At 37.5% G+C, this 24,148-nt stretch overlaps 1 protein-coding gene across 21 annotated transcripts in view; it reads right to left on the minus strand.

Moving 5' to 3' along the window:
* The window catches only part of EXOC6B (exocyst complex component 6B), a 712,770-nt gene that overhangs the window by 582,024 nt on the left and 106,598 nt on the right, over positions 1 to 24,148 (minus strand). For 17 of the 21 annotated variants that reach the window (XM_010593648.3, XM_010593647.3, XM_010593646.3 and 14 more), the window contains 4 exons: positions 11,433 to 11,598; positions 6,997 to 7,044; positions 5,277 to 5,388; positions 5,120 to 5,165 (listed from right to left, as the gene is read on the minus strand). In XM_010593648.3, coding sequence (XP_010591950.1) covers positions 5,120 to 5,165; positions 5,277 to 5,388; positions 6,997 to 7,044; positions 11,433 to 11,598 — 372 coding nt within the window. Of the gene's footprint in view, positions 1 to 5,119; positions 5,166 to 5,276; positions 5,389 to 6,996; positions 7,045 to 11,432; positions 11,599 to 24,148 lie in introns of those variants that run through there. The other 4 variants (XM_023552767.2, XM_023552763.2, XM_003413675.4 and 1 more) reach the window with 2 other exon arrangements.

Below are 24,148 nucleotides of genomic sequence, written 5' to 3' on the forward strand. Positions count from 1 at the left end.
AAAACAAATCCTCAACTTTATATGGAATGAGACCCCGAATAGCTAAAGCAGTATTAAAAGAGAAGGACAAAGTAGGAGGACTCACATCTCCTGATTTTAAAACATACTATACAGCTACAGTAATCAAAACAGCCTGGCACTGGTATAACAACAGACACACAGATCAATGGGACAGAATTGAGAGTCCAGAAATAAAACCACACATCTATGGTCAACTGAATTTTCTTTTAATTGTACTTTAGATGAAGATTTACAGAGCAAATCAGCTTCTCATTAAACAGTTTGTATACATATCGTTTTATGACATTTTAGCAACCCCACAACATATGAACACTCTCCCTTCTAGACCTTGGGTTCCCTATTACCAGCTTTCCTGTCCCCTCCTACCTTCTAGTCCTTGACCCTGGGCTGGTGTGACCCTTTAGGTTTTATGGGCCTGTCTAATCTTCAGATGGAAACCCTGGTGGCGTACAGGTTAAGTGCTATGACTGCCAACCAAAAGGTCGGCAGTTCAAATCCACCAGGCGCTCCTTGGAAACTCTATGGGGCAGTTCTACTCTGTCCTATAGGGTTGCTATAAGTTGGAATCAACTCAGCAGCAATGGGTTTGGGTTTTTTTTTATCTTTGGATGAAAGGTGAACCTCAGGAGTGACTTCATTACTGAGCTAAAAGGGTGTCCAGGAGCCACACTCTCGGGGTTTCTCCAGTCTCTGCCAGACCAGTAAGTCTGGTCTTTTCTTGTGAGTTAGAATTTTGTTCTACATTTTTCTCCAGCTCTGTATGGGACCCTCTATTGCAATCCCTGTCAGAGCAGTCAGTGGTGGTAGCCGGGTACCATCTAGTTGTACTGGACTCAGTCTGATAGAAGCTGTGGTAGTTGTGGTCCATTAGTCCTTTGGACTAATCTTTCCTTATATCTTTAGTTTTCTTCATTCTCCCCTGCTCCCGAAGGGGTGAGATCAGTGGAGTATCTTAGATGGCCACTCAAGTACTTTTAAGACACTTTTAAGACACTCACCAAAGTAGAATGTAGAACATTTTCTTCATAAACTATGTTATGCCAATCAATTGAGCTAGATGTTCCCTGAGACCATGGTCCCCATAGCCCTCAGCCCATTAATTCGGTCCCTCAAGGATTTTGGATGTGTCTATGGAGCGTCCATGAATGATCAACTGATTTTTGACAAGGGTGCTGAGTCCATTTGATGGGGAAAGAAGAGTCTCTTCAATAACTGGTGCTGGGAAAATTGGATTTCCACATGCACAAAAAATGAAACAGGATCCATTCCTAATACCATACACCAAAAAAAATTCAAAATGGATTAAGGACCTAAATGTGCAAACTAAAACCATAAAATTCTTAGAAAAACAAGCAGGGGCCACACTGTCAGGCCTGGCTTTCAACAATGGATTATCTAATATAAAAAACAAAAGCATAAACAGCAAAAGACAAAATAAATAAATGGGACCTAATAAAAATTTAAAACTTCTGCTCATCAAAAGACATTACCAAAAAAGTGAAAAAACAAGCTACCAACTGGGAGAACATCTCTGGAAACCATATATGCAACGAGAATCTAAAAAGCAAAATATATGGAAAACTTCGACAAGTTAACAACAAAAAGACAACCCAATCATAAAATGGACAAAGTACTGGAATAGGCATTTCACCAAAGAGGACACTCAAATGGCCACCGAACACATGAAAAGATGCTCAGTATCATTAGCCATCGGAGAAATACAAATCAAAATCGAGATACCATTTCACTCCCACTAGGGATGCTATGGAAACCCTGGTGGCATAGTGGTTAAGAGCTACGTCTGCTAACCAAAAGGCCAACAGTTCGAATCCACCAGGCACTCATTGGAAACTCTATGCGGCAGTTCTACTCTGTCCTACAGGGTCACTATGAGTCGGAATCAACTCGATGGCAATGGGGTTAGGGTCACTATGAATCACAGCCAACTTGACAGCACCTAACAAGGACAAGATGGCTAAGATTAAAAAATAAAAGTAACGAATGTTGGAGAGGATGTAGGAAAACTGGAACCCTTAACCACTGCTGGCAGAAATGCAAAATGGTATAGCCGTTGTGGAAAACAGTGTGATGGCTCCTCAAAAAACTAAAAATAGAACTAGTATGTTGTTGTTGTTAGGTGCCATTGAGTCGGTTCCGACTCACAGTGACTCTACATACCACAGAACAAAACACTGCCCGGTCCTACGCCATCCTTACAATCATTGGTATGCTTGAGCCCATTATTGCAGCCGCTGTGTCAATCCATCTCGTTGAGGGTCTTCTTCTTTTCTACTGACCCTATACTTTACCAAGCATGATGTCTTTCTCTAGGGACTGATCCCTCCTGACAACATATCCAAAGTATGTAACACTTACTGAGGAAGATCAAAGACCACAGCCTTAAGTATGGATTATGCCTTAACATAAAGGAAACAAAAATCCTCACAACTGGACCAATAAGCCACATCATGATAAACGGAGAAAAAACTGAAGTTGTCGAGGATTTCATTTTACTTGGATCCACGATCAACACCCATGGAAGCAGCAGTCAAGAAATCAAAAGATGCATTGCACTGGGCAATTCCACTCCTAGGAATATACCCAAAAGACTTGAAAGCAGAGACTCAAAAAGAGACTTGTACACCAATGTTAACTGCAGCACTATTCACAACAGCCAAAAGGTGGAATCAACTTACACACCCATCAACAGATGAATGGATAAACAAAATGTGGTACATACATACAATGGAATAATACTTACCCAGTAGGAGAACAAAGTCTTGATACATGCTACAGTATGAATGGAGCTTGAAGGCATTATGTTGCGGGAAATAGGCCAGTCACAAAAGGACAAATAGTGTATCACCTCACTTATATAAAGAGACAAGAAAAGGAAAATGTGTGGAGACCAAAGTTTATTGGTGGTTATTAGGAGGTAGGGAAAGGGGAGCTAACCACGATGGAAAAATAGCTTGATTAATGGTAGGGTTGCACAATTAGTCAATTATTGTAATTGCTGTCAATAAGTTGTACACCTGTAAAAAGGTGACCTGGCAAAAGTTATGTGGTAGATACATTTACAACAATGACCAAAAAACAGAGTGGTTGCTGAGGCTGCTTATGTACAACCATACACCTCATGGGATTTGGTTCCTATGTTTGGAAGTTCAGGGTCATGGTTTCATGGGAACATCCCAGTTAATTCACCTAACGATGTGTTTAGTGTTTCTGTTCTACCTCCTAGTTCGCTGTGTAGTACCTGGGGTCTTAAAAGCTTGGTAGCAACCATCCAAGGTACAACAATGGTCTCTATTCACCCGGAGCAACAGAGAAAGGAGAGTCAAGAATAAGAGGAGGATATGGAATATGTGGCTAATTGCCTCCGTGAACAACTGCCTCCTTTGCCATGAGACCAGAGAAAATGGATGGTGCTCAGCTACCATTACCAAACATTTCTCATCAAAGATTCCATAGAAGAACCCTGATCAAAAGGGAGAAATACAGAACAGAATTTCAAATTCTCATGGACTGCAGTCTTCCTGGAGCCATGGAGGGCAGATGAACCCCTGAAACTACTGCCCTGAAATAATCTTGAAACTTTAAACCAAAGTCTTCTTTAACCCCTGAAGTCTTCTTAAATAGCTTAGTATAACAAGTATAAAAGGTCTACCCTCTATGCTTTTTTAAGAAGTATCTATCTTTATGGGATCAAACTGACAAGAGCAACTCGAAAGATTAGACGGGAACCTTAGAGGGCAGTGAGTTTATGGTTAATGGGGGAGGCACAACTCAGAAAATGAGAACAAGAATGGTAGCACAACTCAAAAGTAATCAATTCACTAAACTGTGCATGTAGAAACTGGTGAATTGGTATATGTTTTGTTGTGTATATCCTTAACAACAACAAAAGAAACGTATTTTAAATAAATAAATAAATAGTTTTTAAAAACCACAAAGTAATACAATATGATTTATAGATATTAAAAACATGGACTAGAAGGACACTCACCAAATTTATGATACTGGTTTCCTCGGGGAAGTAGGGAAATGAATAGAACCAAGAAGGAGAATGATAAATTTTATCTGCAATTTTTTTTAATGTGTACTTTTACCTCATATATATGAAAGTATATAAAGGCTTCCAGAGCCCAGCGGCCCAGAGCCTCTCTCTCTCTCTCATATATATATGAACAAAAACTGGAAAATTGTTAACATCTGTTAATTCTGAGAGTTTGGTACACAAGCATTTTTTATTCTTTGTAATTTTATAACTTTATAAAAAGTTCATTAGAGAAATAACACTACTTTCATATCTCCTTGAACAGAACTTTTCAAATTGTTCTACCTAAGCTCTTTTCAATGAGTAAGTCCTCCTGAGGATAGGAAGGGAGCCTGGGAAATAATCCTAAGAAACTAAAAAAGAAAAATTTTTGATGCCTCATGCTTTAGCTTTAAAATTCTTGAGAATCTGGAATTTTTATCCACAATATTTCTGTTTTTATTTCAATATTAAATACATTAAGTCCACAATTTTTTCTATCAAAATCTAGGTAAAATTAACACCTCAAGAAGAGGTGTCCCATTTATCCTACAGCTTCACAAATCCCCATCCTATTGCAGGGTGCCCCAGGGCAGAGGGGGTAGGGACACTAACTTTAGTTTAGGAAGAAAAGCCAAAGAGTAACTGTACAGTTTCTTCTGGAATAAGACTAGACGAAAACAGCACAGAGGAAAGGAATCCTCTGAACTTAAATCTTGAATCTTACCTCTGCATCAGAACCAGTAACTGTATTTCCAACTATAATACTAAACAAAAGCATATTTCTCAAAGCAACTATTATTAAAACAGTTACATGCTTTTCCCTAAAAGATTGAATCTTCTAAAACTCAAAACTATAAACAATGGTTTTTATTAAACAGAATACATTAGCATACCACTAGTACCTGTAAATCCAAGGATGAATAAATAAATATACAAATAACTGGAGAAGATGTTATGGAAATTTAGTTTTTGAAAGGTTACGCTAAAGATGGACTTTAAAAAATTCTATCAGAAATTTTAGATAACAACAACTGTCCAATAAAAAAAAAATCTTACCTTTTAGTTTTCATCTGGTCCCTCAGCTTGCTGTACATCTCCAGAACTTGAAAGAGAGGGGAAAAAAAGAGCACACAAGCATTACTTAGAGAAAGTGAAAGAATAATTAAAGTTAAGGAATTGCATCAAGAGTCCTACTCCACTTCCAGTTCCTCACCTGGAAGACACAGCATTAATTTATCAACAGTGGCAGAAATATTTCTCTGTTGTAGACGACACTGCTTCAGCTCTTCCATTGCTATTACCAGCTTGGCAAGAGGGAAAAAAAACTGAATTATGTCAATAGCTATAAATAAAAAGCTTTCAGTCACATTTTTCCACTCTGTGTTCAATTCATCAGAAAATCCCAGACAGTTTCATAGTAAGACCTGCCAAGTAGACTAAGGAACTGCCTTTCCCAACCAGTAAAACATTCCTGCAGTTCCCCACTTTCTCCCCAAGATACATACTATACTAAGATCGGCTAGGCAAAAATGAAATCCTAAAATACGGGGACTATCCAGAACAAAGGCAAAAAATTTGCATATTTTCTCCAAACTCTACTCAGGCTCTTCATGATTTATGGATTCATCAGTCTTCTAAGATTCGGTATCTCTTTCGTCAGTGCTAGACTCCTGGAGGAAAACAGTCCTTCCTACACAGCTTCAAGTGAGTCTTGAAAATGATCTCCAACTAAATCTCTATTTTAACAAATAAACTACACACTTAAAAGTTGTGGCTTTTCTAAGAGTTGCAGTTTAGTAAAGAGTAACTGACTTTTCTTCCCTGTTTTAAAGGCTTCCATCTGAAGTTATCCTACAATATAACTAGAAAAAATTGTACTCTCTGCATAATTTAGAATATGTGAGGCAAACTTTAAAAATGTAATAATCTATACACTGTAGTCTCTTGCAGCATTCATCCCATACCCATACCTAAAAATGTTATCTGCTTAGGTACCATGAAGAAAAGAACAAAGAAGAATGGTCCCGATTCAGTCACTGATAAAACAATTAAAAACTAATCTTAATGATAATTAGAATTAATACTTAAATAAGTATTAGGTGATAAAGAAAAACATGATACCAAGAACAGTAATCAACTACAAATCAGAAAACTTGGGTGTCAGTCCCAGTCTTGACAATCATTAACTATGTAAACTTTAGCAAATTATCCATTTAATTTCCTGATCAATAAAATAATAGTAACTGCTCTGACTTTATCATAGGTCTGCCGTGAGGATCAAGTGATAAAAAGAATGTAAAATAATCCTGTAAACTGTGAAGCTTTAAATGGAATCAATTATTCATTTTTTCAAAAACAAGCATTTATTTAGCATCCACTTTGTGCTAATCACTATTCAGAGAGAGGGGATGCAGCAACGAATTACACAAACACAAATTCCTGACCTCATGGACCTCATGGAGAAATTATCTAATAGAGGGAGAAGGGAAAAAGAACAAATATGTAAGTAAAAGTCCACAATATCAGAGCATGATAGGCACAAGAGAGAAAAATAAAGCAGGAAAGGGTACAAAGGAATGCAGAGGTGGTCAAGAAAGGGCTCATTAAGAAGGTAACATTTGAGCAAAGATCTGAAGTAGGTGGACATTGAAGGAAGAACATTCCAGGCAGAGGAAACCGCACTGGCCATCTTATGACTGGGTTTTTGGGTCAGGTGACTTAAAAACACAGACAAGGAAGGCTGCATCCTCTCTCAATAGGCTTTCTAGCATCTATGTTCACTTAATTCAGATACACATTTGGAAGCACAGCAATGTCTAAATCCCTCCAACAACTGCTGACAGTCTTACAAAACACTAAAAAAAAACTTAGAGAATCATCAAAAGAGAATGACATGAAACAGAAAAGTTTTTCAAAAGGTAAACTGGCCTTACTTCCTTTCCCTCATGTTGTAGTTTTCTATTAGTATCCGTCACTTGATTCTGTGGAGAGAACACAATTTAAACTCATAAAAAACAATCATTTAGACAATAGTTTAATAAGATGAAGATTTAATTTAATATGCAAGAATGAGGACAGGCATTTTTAGATTGAATTTCAGTATTTCATCACATATTAGCCCAGTGGTATTCTCTTAGCTTAAATTACATCAACTTTTCTACTGGGGATTTACACGACCTTTTGAAAATTTACTAAAAGGTATATTTGGTTTGGAACACTGCAAACTAAGATACTATAATGACTAAAAATTGCACTTTTAACTTCGGAGAGAAGGAAAAGGAGAGAAAAAAATACACAAAATAACCAAAGAAACTTACCATCTCTACAATATCTAGAAGGAACAAATTTTATCACAGATATCCCCCACTTCACCAATGTATTTCTGGAAAAGTTGGGTATTAATTGAACTTTTAACTCAGGTCAAATTTTCCCTATTTGTTTTTCTAATATTCTATTAGAATTCTAATTTTAGAAAATTTTTATTTTCATTCTTTTTAGAACATTAATTCTGAATAGCTTCCACATTCCCATTTTGCCAACTTCATCTCTCCATCAGATATGAAGGAAAATATGTGAAAAAGCCTTTACATGATCTAGACTTTATAATTTAAAGGAATTGACATCTACTTTTGAAATCTCAAATGATGTAAAAAATATTGAGTATATGAAATAGTAATTTCCTCACTATCTCAGACATTACAATACGCGAGCAATACTAACTTCTAGAAATTTTTTTAATAAACACCTTCTACCCTTCCATTTTAATAACTGCCACTCATTATACTTTTAAGGCACTCCCCTAACCCAGCATTTCCTATTATTGTCACTTAGAACACCAAGAAATGTTACTAGCAACTGCACGTGTTCACAGGGGCAGTGCAGGCCCACGTGCACACACACATTTCTCCAGTCAGATACGTATGGGAAACAGCACTAACCAGGTTACTTCATTCGATACTTCTGGAAGCTTTTAATATTCCACACACACTATGAATGCACAAGAAAGGGGATATCGTACACAGTGATTTCCAAACTTATTTAATCATAACATCCTTTTATTGAGGAACATGTCAAGGGACTAGTTTTTTTGAAAGCACACCCTAAACTATACACTATACCTAAAAAACCAAAAACCAAGCCCGTTGCCACTGGGTCGATTCCAACTCATAGTGACCCTTCAGGACAGGGTAGAACTGCCCCATATTTCCAAGGAACACCTAGTGGATTTCAACTGCTGACCCTCTGGTTTGCAGCTATAGGTCTTAAACACTACACCCCTAGGGTTTCCACACTATACCTAGACTATCATTTTCAGAGCAGATTACCACATGTATCTCTCTCAAAGACAACATGAAATCCTACATCCTCCAAGAAGCTTTATAAAGTATCAAAAAGAAACGCAAGAAACCCTCGAATTCCTTCTTTATTAATTAATAATTAAGAAAGCATCACATGTGAAAGACTTGGCAGTTTTACTGGACTACGAACTCATATACAAATTGTGATATAGCTGCCAAAAATGCTTACCTAAGGCAACATTAACAGAGACACTGTCTAAACCAGGAGTCAGCAAAATTTTTCTCCAAAAGATCAGACAGGCTTTGCAGGCCAGTCTCTGTCACAACTACCCAACTTTGTTGTTGTTGAGGAAGGCAACCACAGACCAACATGCAAACAAATGGGCAAGGCTGTGTTCTGATACAATCTTATTTACAAGGACAGATGGCAAGCTGGAATTGCCCTGTGAGAGGTAGTTTGATGATTCCTGGTCTAGACAAAGTAAGATAGTAAAGCTGTAAAAGACCACACTGTGATAATTACATTCAGATGCCATGTTTTAAGAATGCCATTGACAAGCTGTTACATATGAATACGGTTGAAGAGGGACTTGAAACTATACCACAGGAGACAGAGTTGAAAGTATTTTTAACCAGAGAGGGAAAAATACTAATTTGGGGACACTATTTTTTTATACACTATACCTGGATACTATAAAAAAAAAAAAAAAAAATTTTTTTTTTTTTTGGATACTATAATGACAGCTGTCCTTCAAATATCTGAAGAGCTATGAGAAGGTTACCACCCAAATGGAGCTTATTATTCAAACCAAAAAATGGATGTTACTAGAAAATACAATTCAACTCAACATGAGAAAATGCTTTCAAGCAATGTGAATAAAAATGGAACAGATTTGTACAATATATTGTATATATTTTTCCAGTGGATGTACCATATTTTATTAATCCTCTACTAAATTATTTTTAGGATCACTTTTAAGCTTTACGTATAATAAAAAATGTTACATGAACATCCTTGAACACACACCTCCAAAACCTAAACCCACTGTCATCGAGTCAATTCCGAGTCATAGCAGCAACCCGTAGGGTTTCCGAGGCTGTAAATCTCTATGGAAGCAGACTGCCACTTCTTCCTCCCATAGAGCCGCTGGTGGTGTTGAACAGCGGACCTTTCAATTAGCAGTCAATTGCTGTAACCACTGCCCAGCAGGGGCGAACGCACAACTACAGCCTTAAAATTAATCTTAAAACTATGTGAGGTTTTAAGTACTGATATTGATATATATTAACAAATTCTTCTCTGCAAAGGTCGTAACAATCTAGACTACAACCAGGTTTGCCCACTTCTGTGTCATCGACAATCTTAAATATTATTTTTTTCATCTTTGCCATTCTATTATCACCACTCTTTGATTTTGCATTGTTTTAATTATTTCTAAATTATTGAGCTACCTTGTATTTCTTCCTTACATAAATTACATATTAATGTATATTTCTCAGTTTTCTATTAGAGTATTCATAATTTTCCTATTAATCTGTAAGGACTTTAGATATTAAGAAAATCAACGCTTTGTCATTCGTACATGTAACTACTTTTCATGATTTGCCTTTTAGTTTTTAATGTGCATGTAAAAAAGTTTCTTTCACTTTAATGTTGTCACATCTATCAATTTTTTCTTTCTGGTTTCAAAATGGTTTAGCAATGTACTCCCCACTCCCAAAATCATGTAAATATTCATCTATACTTTTTACTATTTCTTTATGGTATTATTTTTTACATTTAACTCTCTAGCTCATCTGGACTTAATTCTGAATAAGGAAAAGTTCTAACTTAATTTAAATTAAAATAGTGAAGCATTAAAGATTATTAACAACAAATCAAAACAGCTGTTACCTCTGGAGGAGAGGGTGGAGGAAGCAACTGAGTAGGGGACAAAAGAGATTTAATTGTGCATGCAATATTGTATTTTTTAAGATGGTTGGATATTTGTTGTATAGGTTCATAAATCCTTGTTTGAAACCTTGGAACCTAATGTGTTTTAGATTTCAGAATTTTGGAGATTTTATAAAAATAATATGGCACATATTATATATCACATAATACTCCTCAATGGGTCTGGGACAGCACTCCATAATCAAACACATTAATATTTCTGTAGCAAACCACAAAACTTCACATTAAATAAAATAAACTAAAAAGTCTGATGCCTTCATGTCCATTCAGGTCAGGTTTCCCAGCCAAATGGGTTTTTTTACATTACTGTAGCTTTAGAATTTAACATCTCCCCTCAAAACTGTTCCTTTGCTTTTCTTACCAATGTATTCTTATAGTTTTATATTCACTCTCAAGTTCACCCCATGCCCAGGGAAAATCCTTTTGGGATTTTAATTAAATTCCAGTCAGACATGAAATTAGAAGCATAAGGACTGGAAAGGAGGAAATAAAACTGCTATTATTTATAAATCATATGAGTGTTTACATAAGAAACACAACAATCAACAAATTATTGGAATTTACAGAAAAATTCAGCAAAGTGGCTAGATTTGAGATCAATAAGCCAAGTCAGTTGTGTAAGTCTGGTAAATTTGCTATGCCAGGGACCAGACCAACATGGCTAGCTTTTTTTTAGCCTCCTTCCTCAATTTGAGTCTGTCATATCAAGAAAGAACCTTCATGCTGTGATAAAAGACCCTCCACAACTATCACTGATTTTTCTTCCTTGGCTTAGGTGGCATGCTGCAGAGACTTCTACAGCAATGCCCTGAAATTCTGGCATTCTACAGTGATGGCTTTTATCCAGCAAGGAAACAGACGGCATAAGGAGTCAACTGAATTTCTGCTCAAAGGAAAGTGGTACTGATCACCAGTTCTTATTCATTTGTAGTTATGTCAAACTTCAACTTAAAAGGGTATTCTTTTTAGCTAAGAGGCTATAATCTCAATTATCTATGTTTCTGTAGAAATTCCTTACTTACTGTACAAAACTGTTTATTACTAATATATAACTTGCAATGTATGCTAGTCAGAATCCCGGCATGGATCAGCGAAACAAATCTTCGAGTCTCCTTACTTTGAGTTTCTGGGCTTCTCCTCGCACTTTCAGTAGTTCAGTTATGGAGTCCACAAAGCCCTGGTAATGAAAGTTGCACATTTTCTCAATTTCTCGGTCATGGTTACGGATGCGAGTTTCAAGCTTCTCCATGAATCGTCCGTGTTCCTCACCATCGTAGACAGACCTTTTAAAAAAGGCATGAAGATTACACCAGATTTAATTCTAAGAAGGAGAAACAGAATTACAAACCAAGAAAAATATTTCTTTGGAAATTAGATATTTAAGGCACACAAATCACAAAGTAATTCAATTGCATTAACATTTTCCCCAATGCTAGATGAGTATTTTTAGGAAAATCCAAAATTGTACTTTCTCATTCATTCAAAAATGTTTGAGTGTTTGATAGTATGCATCACAAAATTCTTACCATAAAATGAAAGGACTGAATCACAACTCCCTCCCACCTTTGTTTCTCAATTAAACTAGTCTAAGAAACCCCACTATCCAATTATGCCAAATAAAAAAAAAAAAATTTTTTTTTTTTTTTTATACCCAAGAAGATGAGCACTGCTGAAAAAAATCACAGACCTCTACTGGCTAAACTCAGTTTAAACGTATAACTCAAATCTAAATTGGGCACCCAATACTGCTAGATAATACTACTACAATTTGCCCCCCACTCCCAAAAATCACTTTGTATTATCCAAAATAACTATGTGTAGGAACCTTACTTTCTCCTCTCCCCAAAAGTCCACCCCCTCAGTTAGAAGCTGGCGAAATGGACATGAAAAAAGAGAGTGGAGGGAGGGAGTGGGCTGTCTCATTAGGGGGAGAGCAATTGGGAGTATGTAGCAAGGGTGTATATAAGTTTTTGTGTAAGAGGCTGACTTGATTTGTAAATTTTCACTTAAAGCACAATAAAAATTAAAGAAAAAAAAAAAAAGTCCACCCCCTCACTGTCAACTGCTGACCTGACTACATCACAGAAAAAAAAAAAAAAGCAGAGAAATCTCTCCCCTTCCTACCACTAAAATCAACCAACCAACCATCTGTAACTCCTACTCTTGTCAACCCTCATGTAACCATGGAAGAAGTATTCCAGCTCTGACCTACAGTCAATCCTCCTTGCTGTCTCAAGAACTTTATTTTACTCCTTCAGTTATTCCCTCTTATCCCTCTTCTGTATCATATAGATGGATCTCCCTCTACTAGATCGTTCTCATGGGCATATAAACATGGCTTTTACAAACCTGCCCTTAACTATACATTCCTCTAGCTATCAGTCTCATTTCTCTGCTCTCCTTCCTTTCCACTTCCTCACCTTTCAATAGTTGGTGTCTTGGATTGAACTGTGTCCCCAAAAAATATATGTCTATTTGGCTAGGTCATGATTCCCAGTATTGTATAATTGTCCATCATTTTGTCATCTGATGTGATTTCCCTGTGTGTTGTAAATCCTATCACTATGATGTTAATGAGATGGATTAGCGGCAGTTATATTGATGAGATTTATAAGATTAGATAGTGTGTTAAACCAATCTTTTTTGAGACATAGAAAAAGAGAATCAAGCAGAGAGACAGGGGGACCTTATACCACCAAGAAAGCAGCGCAGGAGCAGACTGCATCCTTTGGACCCAGGATCCCTGCACCTGAGAAGCTCCTCCACCAGAGGAGGACAGATGACAAGAACCTTCCTCCAGAGCCAACAGACAGAAAGCCTTCCCCTGGAGCTGATGCCCTGAATTTGGACTTACAGACTGTGAGAGAATAAATTTCTCTCTGTTAAAGCCATCCACTTGTGGTATTTCCATTATAACAGCACTAGATGACTAAGACAATTGGTATTCATCTTACTTCACCTAATAGCAGCATTTGAAACATGCTCTTCTCTGACTTCAATGTTACCACACTAACCTTGTTTTCACCCTTTTGCCAACAGTCTTTCTCAATCTCCTTTCTGGGCTCCTTCTCCTCTACTACCTTTCCAAATGTTCCTAAAACCTCATCTCTTCTCGGTCTATGCTCTCTCACCAAGCAATGTCATCTAATCCCATGGCCTTAAAATACCATCCATATACTAAAGGCTTCCTAATCTATAATTCCGAGCTAGCACTTCCTGAGCACTAAACTCAAGTATCAGCTATTATTTGACAACTTCAAATGGGTTTTTAAAAAAGCCATCTCAAATTTAACACAGCAAAACAAAATTTAAAAAATTCTTTATCACCAACTTATCTCCATTTCCAAACCTGTTCCTCCCCTCAAATCTTTCCACCACCCACCTGCCCTAGCAGAGTAAATGGCACTACCCAGGCATCCAGGCCAAAAATCTAGGAATCACTCCTAATCCATCTCTTTCCCTCATATACCCTATCCAATCTATTAACAAATCCTGAAAACTCAAACTCCAAAACTCAATCTTGAAACTGACCATATCCCACCATTTCCACCAAAACTCTAGTCTAAACCTATATTCTCTCTAGATTAGGCCAATGCAACAGCCTCCTAACAGTCTCTGTTCTTGCACTCCCCATCTCCCCCACCTCCACCACAGTGCAGGCACACTGTTCACAAAGCAGTTAAAATTATCTTTTTAAAGCAATAATTCAGATGTTATCATTCTGTTTAAATATCTCCAATGACTTCCCTTTACAAAAGAAATAAAATCTTAAACCCTAACCATGGTTTATAAGGCCCTACATAATTTAGCCTCTCATTATCTAACTTTATTTCTCTCTTCTCTCTACTCCTCCAACCCCAGCCCCATGGTTCAGCCCAGACCAGCTCTTCTCTTTTTTTTTTTTTTTTAACTTTCTCTATGCCTCAAGAATGTTGTTTCTGCTGTTCTAATTATAGTAAAGCTGATCACCTACATCTTCGAACAGCCTTTTCCTTCTCATCATTCATAGTTTGTCATCTATCTCTTCTACCCCAACTCATCCCAACTAGATTCTAAGCTCAAGGCCAAGAACTGTATTTCTAGAACAGTGCTAGGCAGGTAGTGGGCAGTGAATAAACATTTGATGACTGAATGACTGACTGATTAACATTATCTCTAAGACTTCTTTGATCTATGACATTTGTTCACCATTAAAAAATACCAACATTTTCTGGTTCTGTCATCATTTGTGGGCACCAGATCACTACCCTAATCCTGCGGATCAGAAAGTACACTCTCCTCAGCAGGTCAGCTTCACTGCCCAGACCTCAGCAGTAACAATAGACAATACACATACAAGGTTGGCTTCCAGTAAAAATTCCGAACACTTACTTCTGAAAAAGCAGAGCAATCCAGATTCATTCTCCCTCCCTTGAAATAAAGGGGAGAGATCTTTAAATAAATTATAAACAATTTCTGCTTTGGCTTTTAAGACACAACTGCAGAATAACCACTTGCAGGAAGAAGCTGTTTGGACTATACAAAACAGAATCTACCACTGACATCTCAAATAAGCTTAACTTTTCCCCTTTCAGAGAAAAGGAAAAGTTTCCATATAAAGACACCCATAATCCCTTTCCACTTGGAAAATGGGAAGAACCACAGAAAACGAATAAATCGAAATGCCATAAACTAATAATAAAAAATAATTTTTTTTTCTAATGCTATGCACAGTTAGACAATCTCTCCATTTTAGATTCAGTTTCATCATGATTGAAGTCTAGTTCCTTCTACTAGGTAAAACTTTTCAGTGTTTCCCTCCAAAGATCTGCATTAACATTGCAAAAGACAACATTCCGGAGAAGAAAATTCCAGGATCAAAAAATTCAGAACTTATATTAACGCCTCCCCAGTTCCCTGAACACCCAATTAAAAAAAAAGAAATCAAAGAAAATAAATGTAGGTTTTAGCTGCCTATGTGACCTTGGTCTCAACACTGTACCTAGCTATCAGTCTTTGGCCAACCCAGTTAATTTCTTTCTGCCTCAGCTTTCTCATTTAGAAAATAGGGAGCAATCAATTACAGGAATATTCTCTAAAGTACTAGCTGAGCTCTAAAAAAAAGGTTTCTACAATTCCCCTCCACTTTCAAGTTCAGTCAATAACGTAATGATCATACATTTTCAAAATAGTGTAAATAGGTAGTTCAAAACAAGCAAATAAATTTTCTACCTCCTTAGCACTATTATGACTCTAATATTCTCTTTTATTATAATAACGTTGATTAACAGTGGATCTCAAATATCTTGAGAATAAAAAAGAAAAAAATATAAAACCCACGTATTTAAAATAAGTGTTGTTAATCTGTATCCTACAAACTTGTTTTCCACGGATAAGCTTCAGGAAATCCATGATTCCCTAGATTTTCTGTGGATTTTGCATGTCTGAGAAGTTGCATATACATGTATTTTTATGGGGAAAAGACCCACAGTTTCTACCTGGTTATCCAAGAAGTTAAAAAATACTGATTTAAAGATTTTGTTTCAAATTGTCCACCATAGGAAAAGGCAATTGTAGATTGTTCACTACCTAATAATTCACCTTGAATCAGCATTTCAAGCAAATCTTAGCCTTACTCAGTGCTAACCAACACATTCACCAGCAGTTTATATACGTGCTAAAAACAAAAATAAACAAGTCGTAAATTCTGGAAAGGTAATAATAGACCTACTAACATTAACTTAATATTGGTAGTCAGCGCTGTACTTCAGCCAAGTGTAGCTCCTTCTCCCCACCTCGTCACACCCAGCAAATGACATAACTAGAGAAAGACTGCCACCTAGTGATGGTTCATTTCAAACATTCCTTGAAACGTACGCTTGATGTGCTCAAGGACTGATTAAAAATCTAAAAACTATATGATAAAATATAACACCTGGTGGCCAAAGACTTACAGCTAGTTATTAAGTAAAATATTTTATTTATTTATACACTAATGTTTAAATTTTCATTTCTAATATGAAAGTAATGGGGCAGTTCTACTCTGTCATATAGGGTCGCTATGAGTCTGAATCAATTCGACAGCACATAACAACAATGTGAAAGCAGGATCTTGAGAACTAAGCCATATGCTGTGCACAGACTCAATATGGGTCAAAACAAACTCGACAGTACCTAACAACAACAAATCTATAAAGTATTCTGTACCACTAGTTTAATGATTTTTTACAATCACAAGGATATTCTAATTCCCAATAAAACATAAAAAGAAGAAATACTTGAAAAGTAATACCTTTTTATAGCCTAAATTTTGACTCAGTTCTGCCAATGCTGTCTTGTGAAGTCTGACTCCCAAAAGTCCCCAAATAAGTCACAGGTTTCAGCAAAAAAGTAAAAGGTTTTATCCCTAGTGTCTATATACAATGTATACTTATAAACATCATAATGGTACTATATCCCTCTCCCACCTAGATTTCACGTGCACAGTAAGAGAGCAATTTTACCTCATAAAAAGGCACTTGAGGAATTCTATTTAACAAATATTTATAGTTCCTCTGTTCTAAACCACTACAGAGTTACGTCACTTGCTTAGAACCTACATCAGTGCAAATGTTTGTTAGAAAAGAAAAATAATAATAATGTTATGAGCACATATTATCTCATTTAAATATATCCACCTTATAAATTGAGACATTATCCCCATTTTCTAAACCTAAAACCCAGGAAGATGAAATAATTTGCCAAGTTCACACAGCTAGAAGTGTCCTCTGTAGTGTATCAGTCCATCTTAGAAAGAAAAGCAAGTCACATGGACCCCTAAAACTTTAGAGTTGAAGAAGTCCTAGAGATAGTCTACAAAGCTCTCATTGCACACTTGAGGAAACTGGGGCCAAATAAAAGTTAAATGCCTTAATCAAAATTACACTGCTTGTTACTAGTACAGCTGGGCCTGACTCCCAAAGAAAACACAATTAGAAAACACAAATGCAGTATGAAGCCCAATACAAAGCTAGGTGGCTTAAAAGGAAAAAAAGACAAACTTCTACTCAGATGAAGATGAATCAGCTGCCTATTAACTGTGTCTACACAACAGCTATTCTATTCTTCTTCCTATTGGAAGAGTCCCAATTTGTTCTGGTATTTCACCTTCCTATCCCATTCCAGGAAACCCTGGTGGTATAGTGGTTAAGTGCTACAGCTGCTAACCAAAGGGTCAGCAATTCGAACCCACCAGGCGCTCCTTGGAAACTCTATGGGGCAGTTCTACTCTGTCCTATAGGGTCGCTATGATTTGGAGTTGACTCGACGGCACTGGGTTTGTTGTTTTTTTTTTTTTTTTTTTTTATCCCATTCAAGAGGAGCTGTGGCAGCGCAGTGGTTAAGAGCTATGGCTGCTAACCAAAAAGTTGGCAGTTTGAATCCACCAACTGCTCCTTGGAAACCCTATGGGGCAGTTACAAAGCTGGGAAAGCTGTGGTTTGAACCCAGACAGTATGGCTCCTACCAACTGATCTTTTGTGGAGCCCTGGTGGCATAGTGGTGAAGAGCTCAGGTTGGGAGTTCAAATCTACCAGCCGCCTCTCGGAAACCCTATGAGGCAGTTCTACTCTGACCTATAAGGCCACTATGAGTGGAAACCGACTCGATGGCACCTAAGAACATCTCATGCTAGAAGGAGTCCTGGTGACGCACTGGTTAAGCGCTTGGCTGCTAACCAAAAAGTCAGAGGTTCAAACCTACCAGCCGTTCCTCAGGAGAAAGATGTGGCAGTCTGCTTCTATAAAAATTACAGCCTTTGAAACTCTATGGGACAGTCCTACTCTGTCCTACAGGGTCGCTATGAGTCAGAATCAACTCGACAGCAAGGAGTTTGATTGGTTTGATATCCCATTCCATGGGGGTAAATACTAGTTTACCAATGATGGTAATTTCATTCCTCTCGTCAGTGACTAGTTAACATAAGAGCATGTGATACAGCTCTTGCCAATGAGAAGTAAAGGAAGTTCAGCAGTAAAACTCCAAGAAAAGGTTTTCTTTCCTGATGGATGCAGGGGAAAAAGAAAAGAAAAAAAAAACTTGCTTCTCCTACTTCGGACATCATTCTGTGAAAATATGATACTTGGGGATGCAGCAATCATCCTGAGATGAGGAGAGATATTGCCAATTATCTGAGAAAGGCAAAAGGGAAGATGGAAAACATCTGGATCCTTGATGCACTAACATCTTGAAGCAGCCCTATTCCAGACTTCTTGTTATGTGAGCTAATAAATTTCCTATTCTTTACACCATTTTTAGCTGGATATTTTCTGTTAGTTGCAAAGGAAATTATCCTAAATGATACAACATTGTTCAGTCTTCAAAGGTAGCAGGCAAATCAAAGAAACAAACAACAGCAACTTGAAGTATATACAATTCTAAGGAATCCTATTCCGTTGACCTCAATTGCCTTTCCCCCTTTTCTTCCATTTTAGTGAAGAAAAACTCCCACTCATCCTTAAGATCTCAGTTTGGACTTCACTTCTTATGGGAAACATTCCCTAATCACATAGACGTGTTATGTGCTCCCCCTTTGTGGTTATCACCATCACGGAATTTATTAAGCTATATTCTGATTGTTCACTTGTCAATTTCCCCGTACTAGAGCATTAATCTCCTTGTGGGCAGAGACTGTATCATGCCCCTTTTATCTCTAGCTTCTAGCACAGTGACTGGCACAGGCAAGAGCCTCCATTTATGCTGAAGACTGAGAAGAGAAGGAGGGAAGGAGAATGATTTAGATTTCAGATTGTTTCAAAGGCAGAAGATGTTTCAGAACCAAAGTAAACTTCAGGGCACAAAGAACTCAACATTTTGCTTTTTATTCTTGATTAATCCAAGAAAAAATTACAAAGTTTATTCTGGCCTTTTGTTTTTCATAGATATGTTTTTTAACTTCTGTCATGGTTTTAGTCCTCAGACATTTTCTTCTCATTAAGCTCCATAAAAGCATCATTAGTATTTTTGTTTACTCCAAAAGTTAAAAATAAAATGGAAAAACAGATTTCAGCATGATGTTGAAAGAGAAACTCCAGGAGGTCAAAAGGAGTTTAAAGTCCCTTCTCTCCCTTCATTTTGTCTATCAACTTAATTCAGACCTGAGTATGGTAATATGGATAATCTAGGCACATAAGGGTGAGAGCAGTGTGCTGTATATCATAATCACTGACAGGGGAAGCATATGCTAGTCAGTGAATCTGAGAGGAAGAATATATACACAAAGGTTTTTATACTGCCACAGGGCATTAAAAGTATTCAAACCTTTTTCCACCCTTGTAGATACCAAGGTACCCAACTATCTTCACCGAGATAACCCATGCAACCAAAAGAATGGCGTGATGGACATCTCCCTAAAGGCAGGAAGGGAACACAACCCTTCCATGATGACTGTTCTCAGAGGGATAAAAACAGGGTGGAGCACTTTCAGCTGGCACCTAGCCAAAGGGCCTATGAAAAACCTGGTTTCGGGTAAATAACACAGGAAAAGTAGGGAAGGGGAACTTGTCACAAAGCATCAGTCGAATCAACAATGGACTATTAAGAAATAAACTAATGAAAGTAAGGGCATTCCTAATTAAGAAGATAGAGCCTGCCATAACTACCTCCATGACAACGCCACAGTGTTGGGACAATTAATTGCCATTAGTGAACTGAAGACACAAAGGCACAACAGAGTATGTTTGTTTGACCTCTGTATCAATTTGTATAAAATGAAAAAGGATTTATTTTCCACTGCAGCTGTCTATGGTGGTCACCAAATCTGACAGTCAAAAGTTGAGTCATGGATGTTACTGCCAATTATAAGATAAAAAGTAAATGCGTCCTTCTACATCCTGGTGCCGCTCATTGATCTAACCTAGGAAAATGCTAAAAGCAGAGTAGTAATACATACAGTAATATATACAAAGTAGTAATATATGGAATCACCTTGATGGCTACAGTATATATAAAACCAAAAAACCAAACCCACTGCTGTCAAGTCAATTCCAACTCACAGCAACCCTACAGGACAGAGTAGAACTGCTCCATAGAGTTTCCAAGAAGCAGCTGGTGGATTCAAACTGCTAACCTTTTAGTTAGCAGCCGTGGCATATACAGGGTTATAACTCACACTAGTAAATTAGCTCCAGTTCATTGCATGGAATTCAAAGTGTCAAGTTTAACACTTAAACATGTAACATTGGAGCTAAATGAAATTACCAGCTCATTTAGTATCGACTACCACCATAATGAGTCTAAATCTAGGGTATGTTGATAAAACTTTCAAGATCCTTTACAAAGATATTAAGTATTTAATTAAATAATTACTCTGTAAAGATATGTAAATATTAAAAGAGATGGCATATCAATCACTGAAAAACTTTGGTATCTATAATTTAAATTATTATTATGATCCCAACGACAGAGATCATAAAGCTACAAATACAGAAAAACAAACCAATGGGGACGGGCAGTAGAAACACTTCAGTGACTAGTCCTAGCCTACTTACGAATGAGGATTCAAAGTGGGTTTAAATAATAGACCAACCAAATTTCCCAGAATCACTGAATCAAACTAAAATAAATGTAAGTGACCTCATTTGTAGATATGTATATATATATGTATATAATATATATAGTACATACACGTACATATATAAATACCGCTTTAGAGTCACTATGAGTCAGAATCGACTTGACGGCAACGGTGTTTTTTTGTATATCTACAGCCTGCTTATCAGTTTGTAAAACTGTGGTGGCTTGTATGTTGCTGTGACACTGTAAGCTACGCCACTGGTATTTCAAAGACCAGCAGGGTCACCCACAGTGGGTAGGTTTCAGTGGAGCTTCCAGACTAAGACAGACGAGGAAGAAAGGCCTGGCAATCTACTTCGGAAAACCCTAAGGATTGATCAATTGTAGAGAGACATAGACGAGTTAAAAAAAAAAAAAAACCTAAGGATCACAACAGAACATTATCCAATTACCAACGATCACGAAGATGGCACAGGACCAGGCAACATTTCATTCTGTTGTACATGGGCTCACCGTTAGTCAGCTGGCTCAATGGCAGTGAATGATAACCAAAAATATATGTGATATATATATATTGCACACACTCACATGTTTTTCTAACCTTCTCAGAAAGATCACATTCAACTGTTGGTCTAATTTCTACTCTATTAAAAACTTTACCCGTTGCCATTGAGTCCATACCGGCTCATTGGGACTCTAAAAGACAGAGCAGAACTGCCCCATGGGGTTTCCGAGGAACACCTGATGGATTTGAACTGCTGGCCTTTTTTTTTTTCGTTCACAGCTATAGTTCTTAAGCACTATGCCATCAGGGTTTCCAACTTTCAGTGGTTGTTTACTGATGCCCATGGCCCAATGCAACCACAATTTAAAGCTCTTTAAGTCCATAAATAATGAAGACCCTGGAGGTGGATGGATGAAAAGTATCAGAATAGTTTCCATTCTAAAAAGAGAGAAAGCAAAGTACAAAAACAGGATGAAATTCTATTTTCCACAATATGGAAGACAGGATATACCCTGAAAAACTTTCTACTACCAAATTCCTAAAAATGTTGGATTAAATTTCTAAATCTTTTGGTTCATGTCTAAGCAGAAAATAAGAAAAATCTCCAAAGACTAAAACAAAACAGGACCAGGAATCTAGACTCTACCAATCCCCTATAACCTAATGCTTCTATTCTATAGCCACAAAGGGGCAAAGCCTAGGGCCCACACAAGGTGGAGAGTCAAATCAAAGCCCTTCAAACAAATAAAGTGAAGATACCTAAGGGCTACATCCTTAAGTGAAAGATAAAGTAGAAAAACTCTTCCTTAACCCACTGCCCTCAAGTCGATTCCGACTCATAGCGACCCTATAGGACAGAGTAGAACTGCCCCACAGAGTTTCCAAGGAGCGCCTGGTGGATTTGAACTGCCGACCTCTTGGTTAGCAGCTATAGCACTTAAGCACTACACCACCAAGGTTTCCTAAGTGAAGGATAAAGTAGAAAAACTCTTCCTTATAGAGGGAAATAGCAAGGAAACCTGCCTATCTGGAACTTGGCTCTGGGTGGGGCAGGAGAAGAATGTCCCCTGATTAAACTGAAACCACAGCTGGCCTTCTTATAGACTATTCACACTATTCATGTTAACCGTGTAGTCGGAGAAATCTCAAATTAGGAATTTATTTTAAAAGTAGTCCCAATCTTCCTGTTAGTGGCCCCAAAAGCAAAGGTAAATCTCTCTGGAGGAATACACTTGAGCCCACAGACCTAAAAATTCTCACAGATAACATTCCTTTGAACTGGAACTTAAATATCAAAAACCATAAAACACACAAGGAAACAAAACGTATAAAGCAAGAAAGAATCAGAAGAAACAAATGGCAGAATCAGCCTTGAAAAAAACTTAAAAATGGACACATATAAACTAAAAATAAACATGTATAAAAGGGTGGCACAAGCAGTTTGCAATCAGGTGCTAACTACAGGTGGGTGGTTCGAACCCACACAGCAGCTCTGCAGAAGAAAAGCCTGGCAAACTGCTTCCATAAAGATTACAGCCAAGAAAACCCTACGGAGCAGTTCTACTCCATAACACACTGGGGATCGCCATGAGTTGGAACCAACTAAATAGCAATGAGCTTTTTTTTTTTTTTAAATATGTTTAAAGAAATATAAGAGAAAATTACCAAAAAAACTATCAAAAAATAGACAAACTGTTGTTGCCAGGTGCGGTCAAGTCGGTTCCAACTCACAACAACCCTATGTATAACAGAACAAAAATTGCCCCGTCCTGCACCATGCTCACAACCATTGTTATGCTTAAGCCCACTGTTGCAGCCACTATGTCAATCCATCTCTTTGAGGGTCTTCCTTTTTTTCACTGACCCTTTACTTTACCAAGCATGATGTCCTTCTCCAGGGACTGATTCCTCCTGACAACACATCCAAAGTATGTGAGACATAGTCTCACCAGCCTTGCTTCTAAGGAACATTCTGGTTGTACTTCTTCCAAGACAGATTTGTTCCTTCTTTTGGCAGCTGATGGTATATTCAATATTCTTCTCCAACACCACAATTCAAAGACGTCAATTCACCTTCGTTCTTCTTATTTACCGTCCAGCTCTCACATGCATGGGAGGCGACTGAAAGCACCATGGCTTGGGTCACCACGCCTTAGTCTTCAAGGTGATATCTTTGCTTTTCAACACTTTAAAGAAGTCTTTTCCAGCAGATTTGCCCAATGCGATACACTGTTTGATTTCTTGACTGCTGCTTCCATGGGTGTTGACTGTGGATCCAAGTAAAATGAAATCCTTGACAACTTCAATCTTTTGAATTACCTTCAGCAAAATTTTACTTGCATGTGGTATTAATGATATTGTTCGATAATTTCCTCATTCTTTGGATCACCGTTCTTTGGCATGTGGACAAAAATGGATATCTTTCAGTTGGTTGGCCAGGTAACTGACTTCCAACTTTCTTGGCACAGATGAATCAGCACCTCCGGTGCTGCATCTGTTTGCTGAAACATCTCAGTTGATATTCTGTCAGTTCCTGGAGCCTCGTTTTAGGCCAATGCCTTTAGTGTACCTTGGGCTTCTTCATTCAGAGCCACTAGTTCTTTATCACAGGCTACCTCCTGAGATGTCTGAATGTTTACTTTTGAAAAAACTGACCATGAAAACATTACGAATAGCAGTAGAACACTGTCTGATATAGTGCCAGAAAATGAGCCCCTCAGGTTAGAAGGCATTCAAAATAGAACTGGCAAAGACTGCCTCCTCTAAGTAGAGTCCACCTTAACAACATGGATGGAGTG

The sequence above is a fragment of the Loxodonta africana genome, chromosome 15, assembly GCF_030014295.1.
Source record: "Loxodonta africana isolate mLoxAfr1 chromosome 15, mLoxAfr1.hap2, whole genome shotgun sequence".
Lineage (NCBI taxonomy): Eukaryota > Metazoa > Chordata > Mammalia > Proboscidea > Elephantidae > Loxodonta > Loxodonta africana.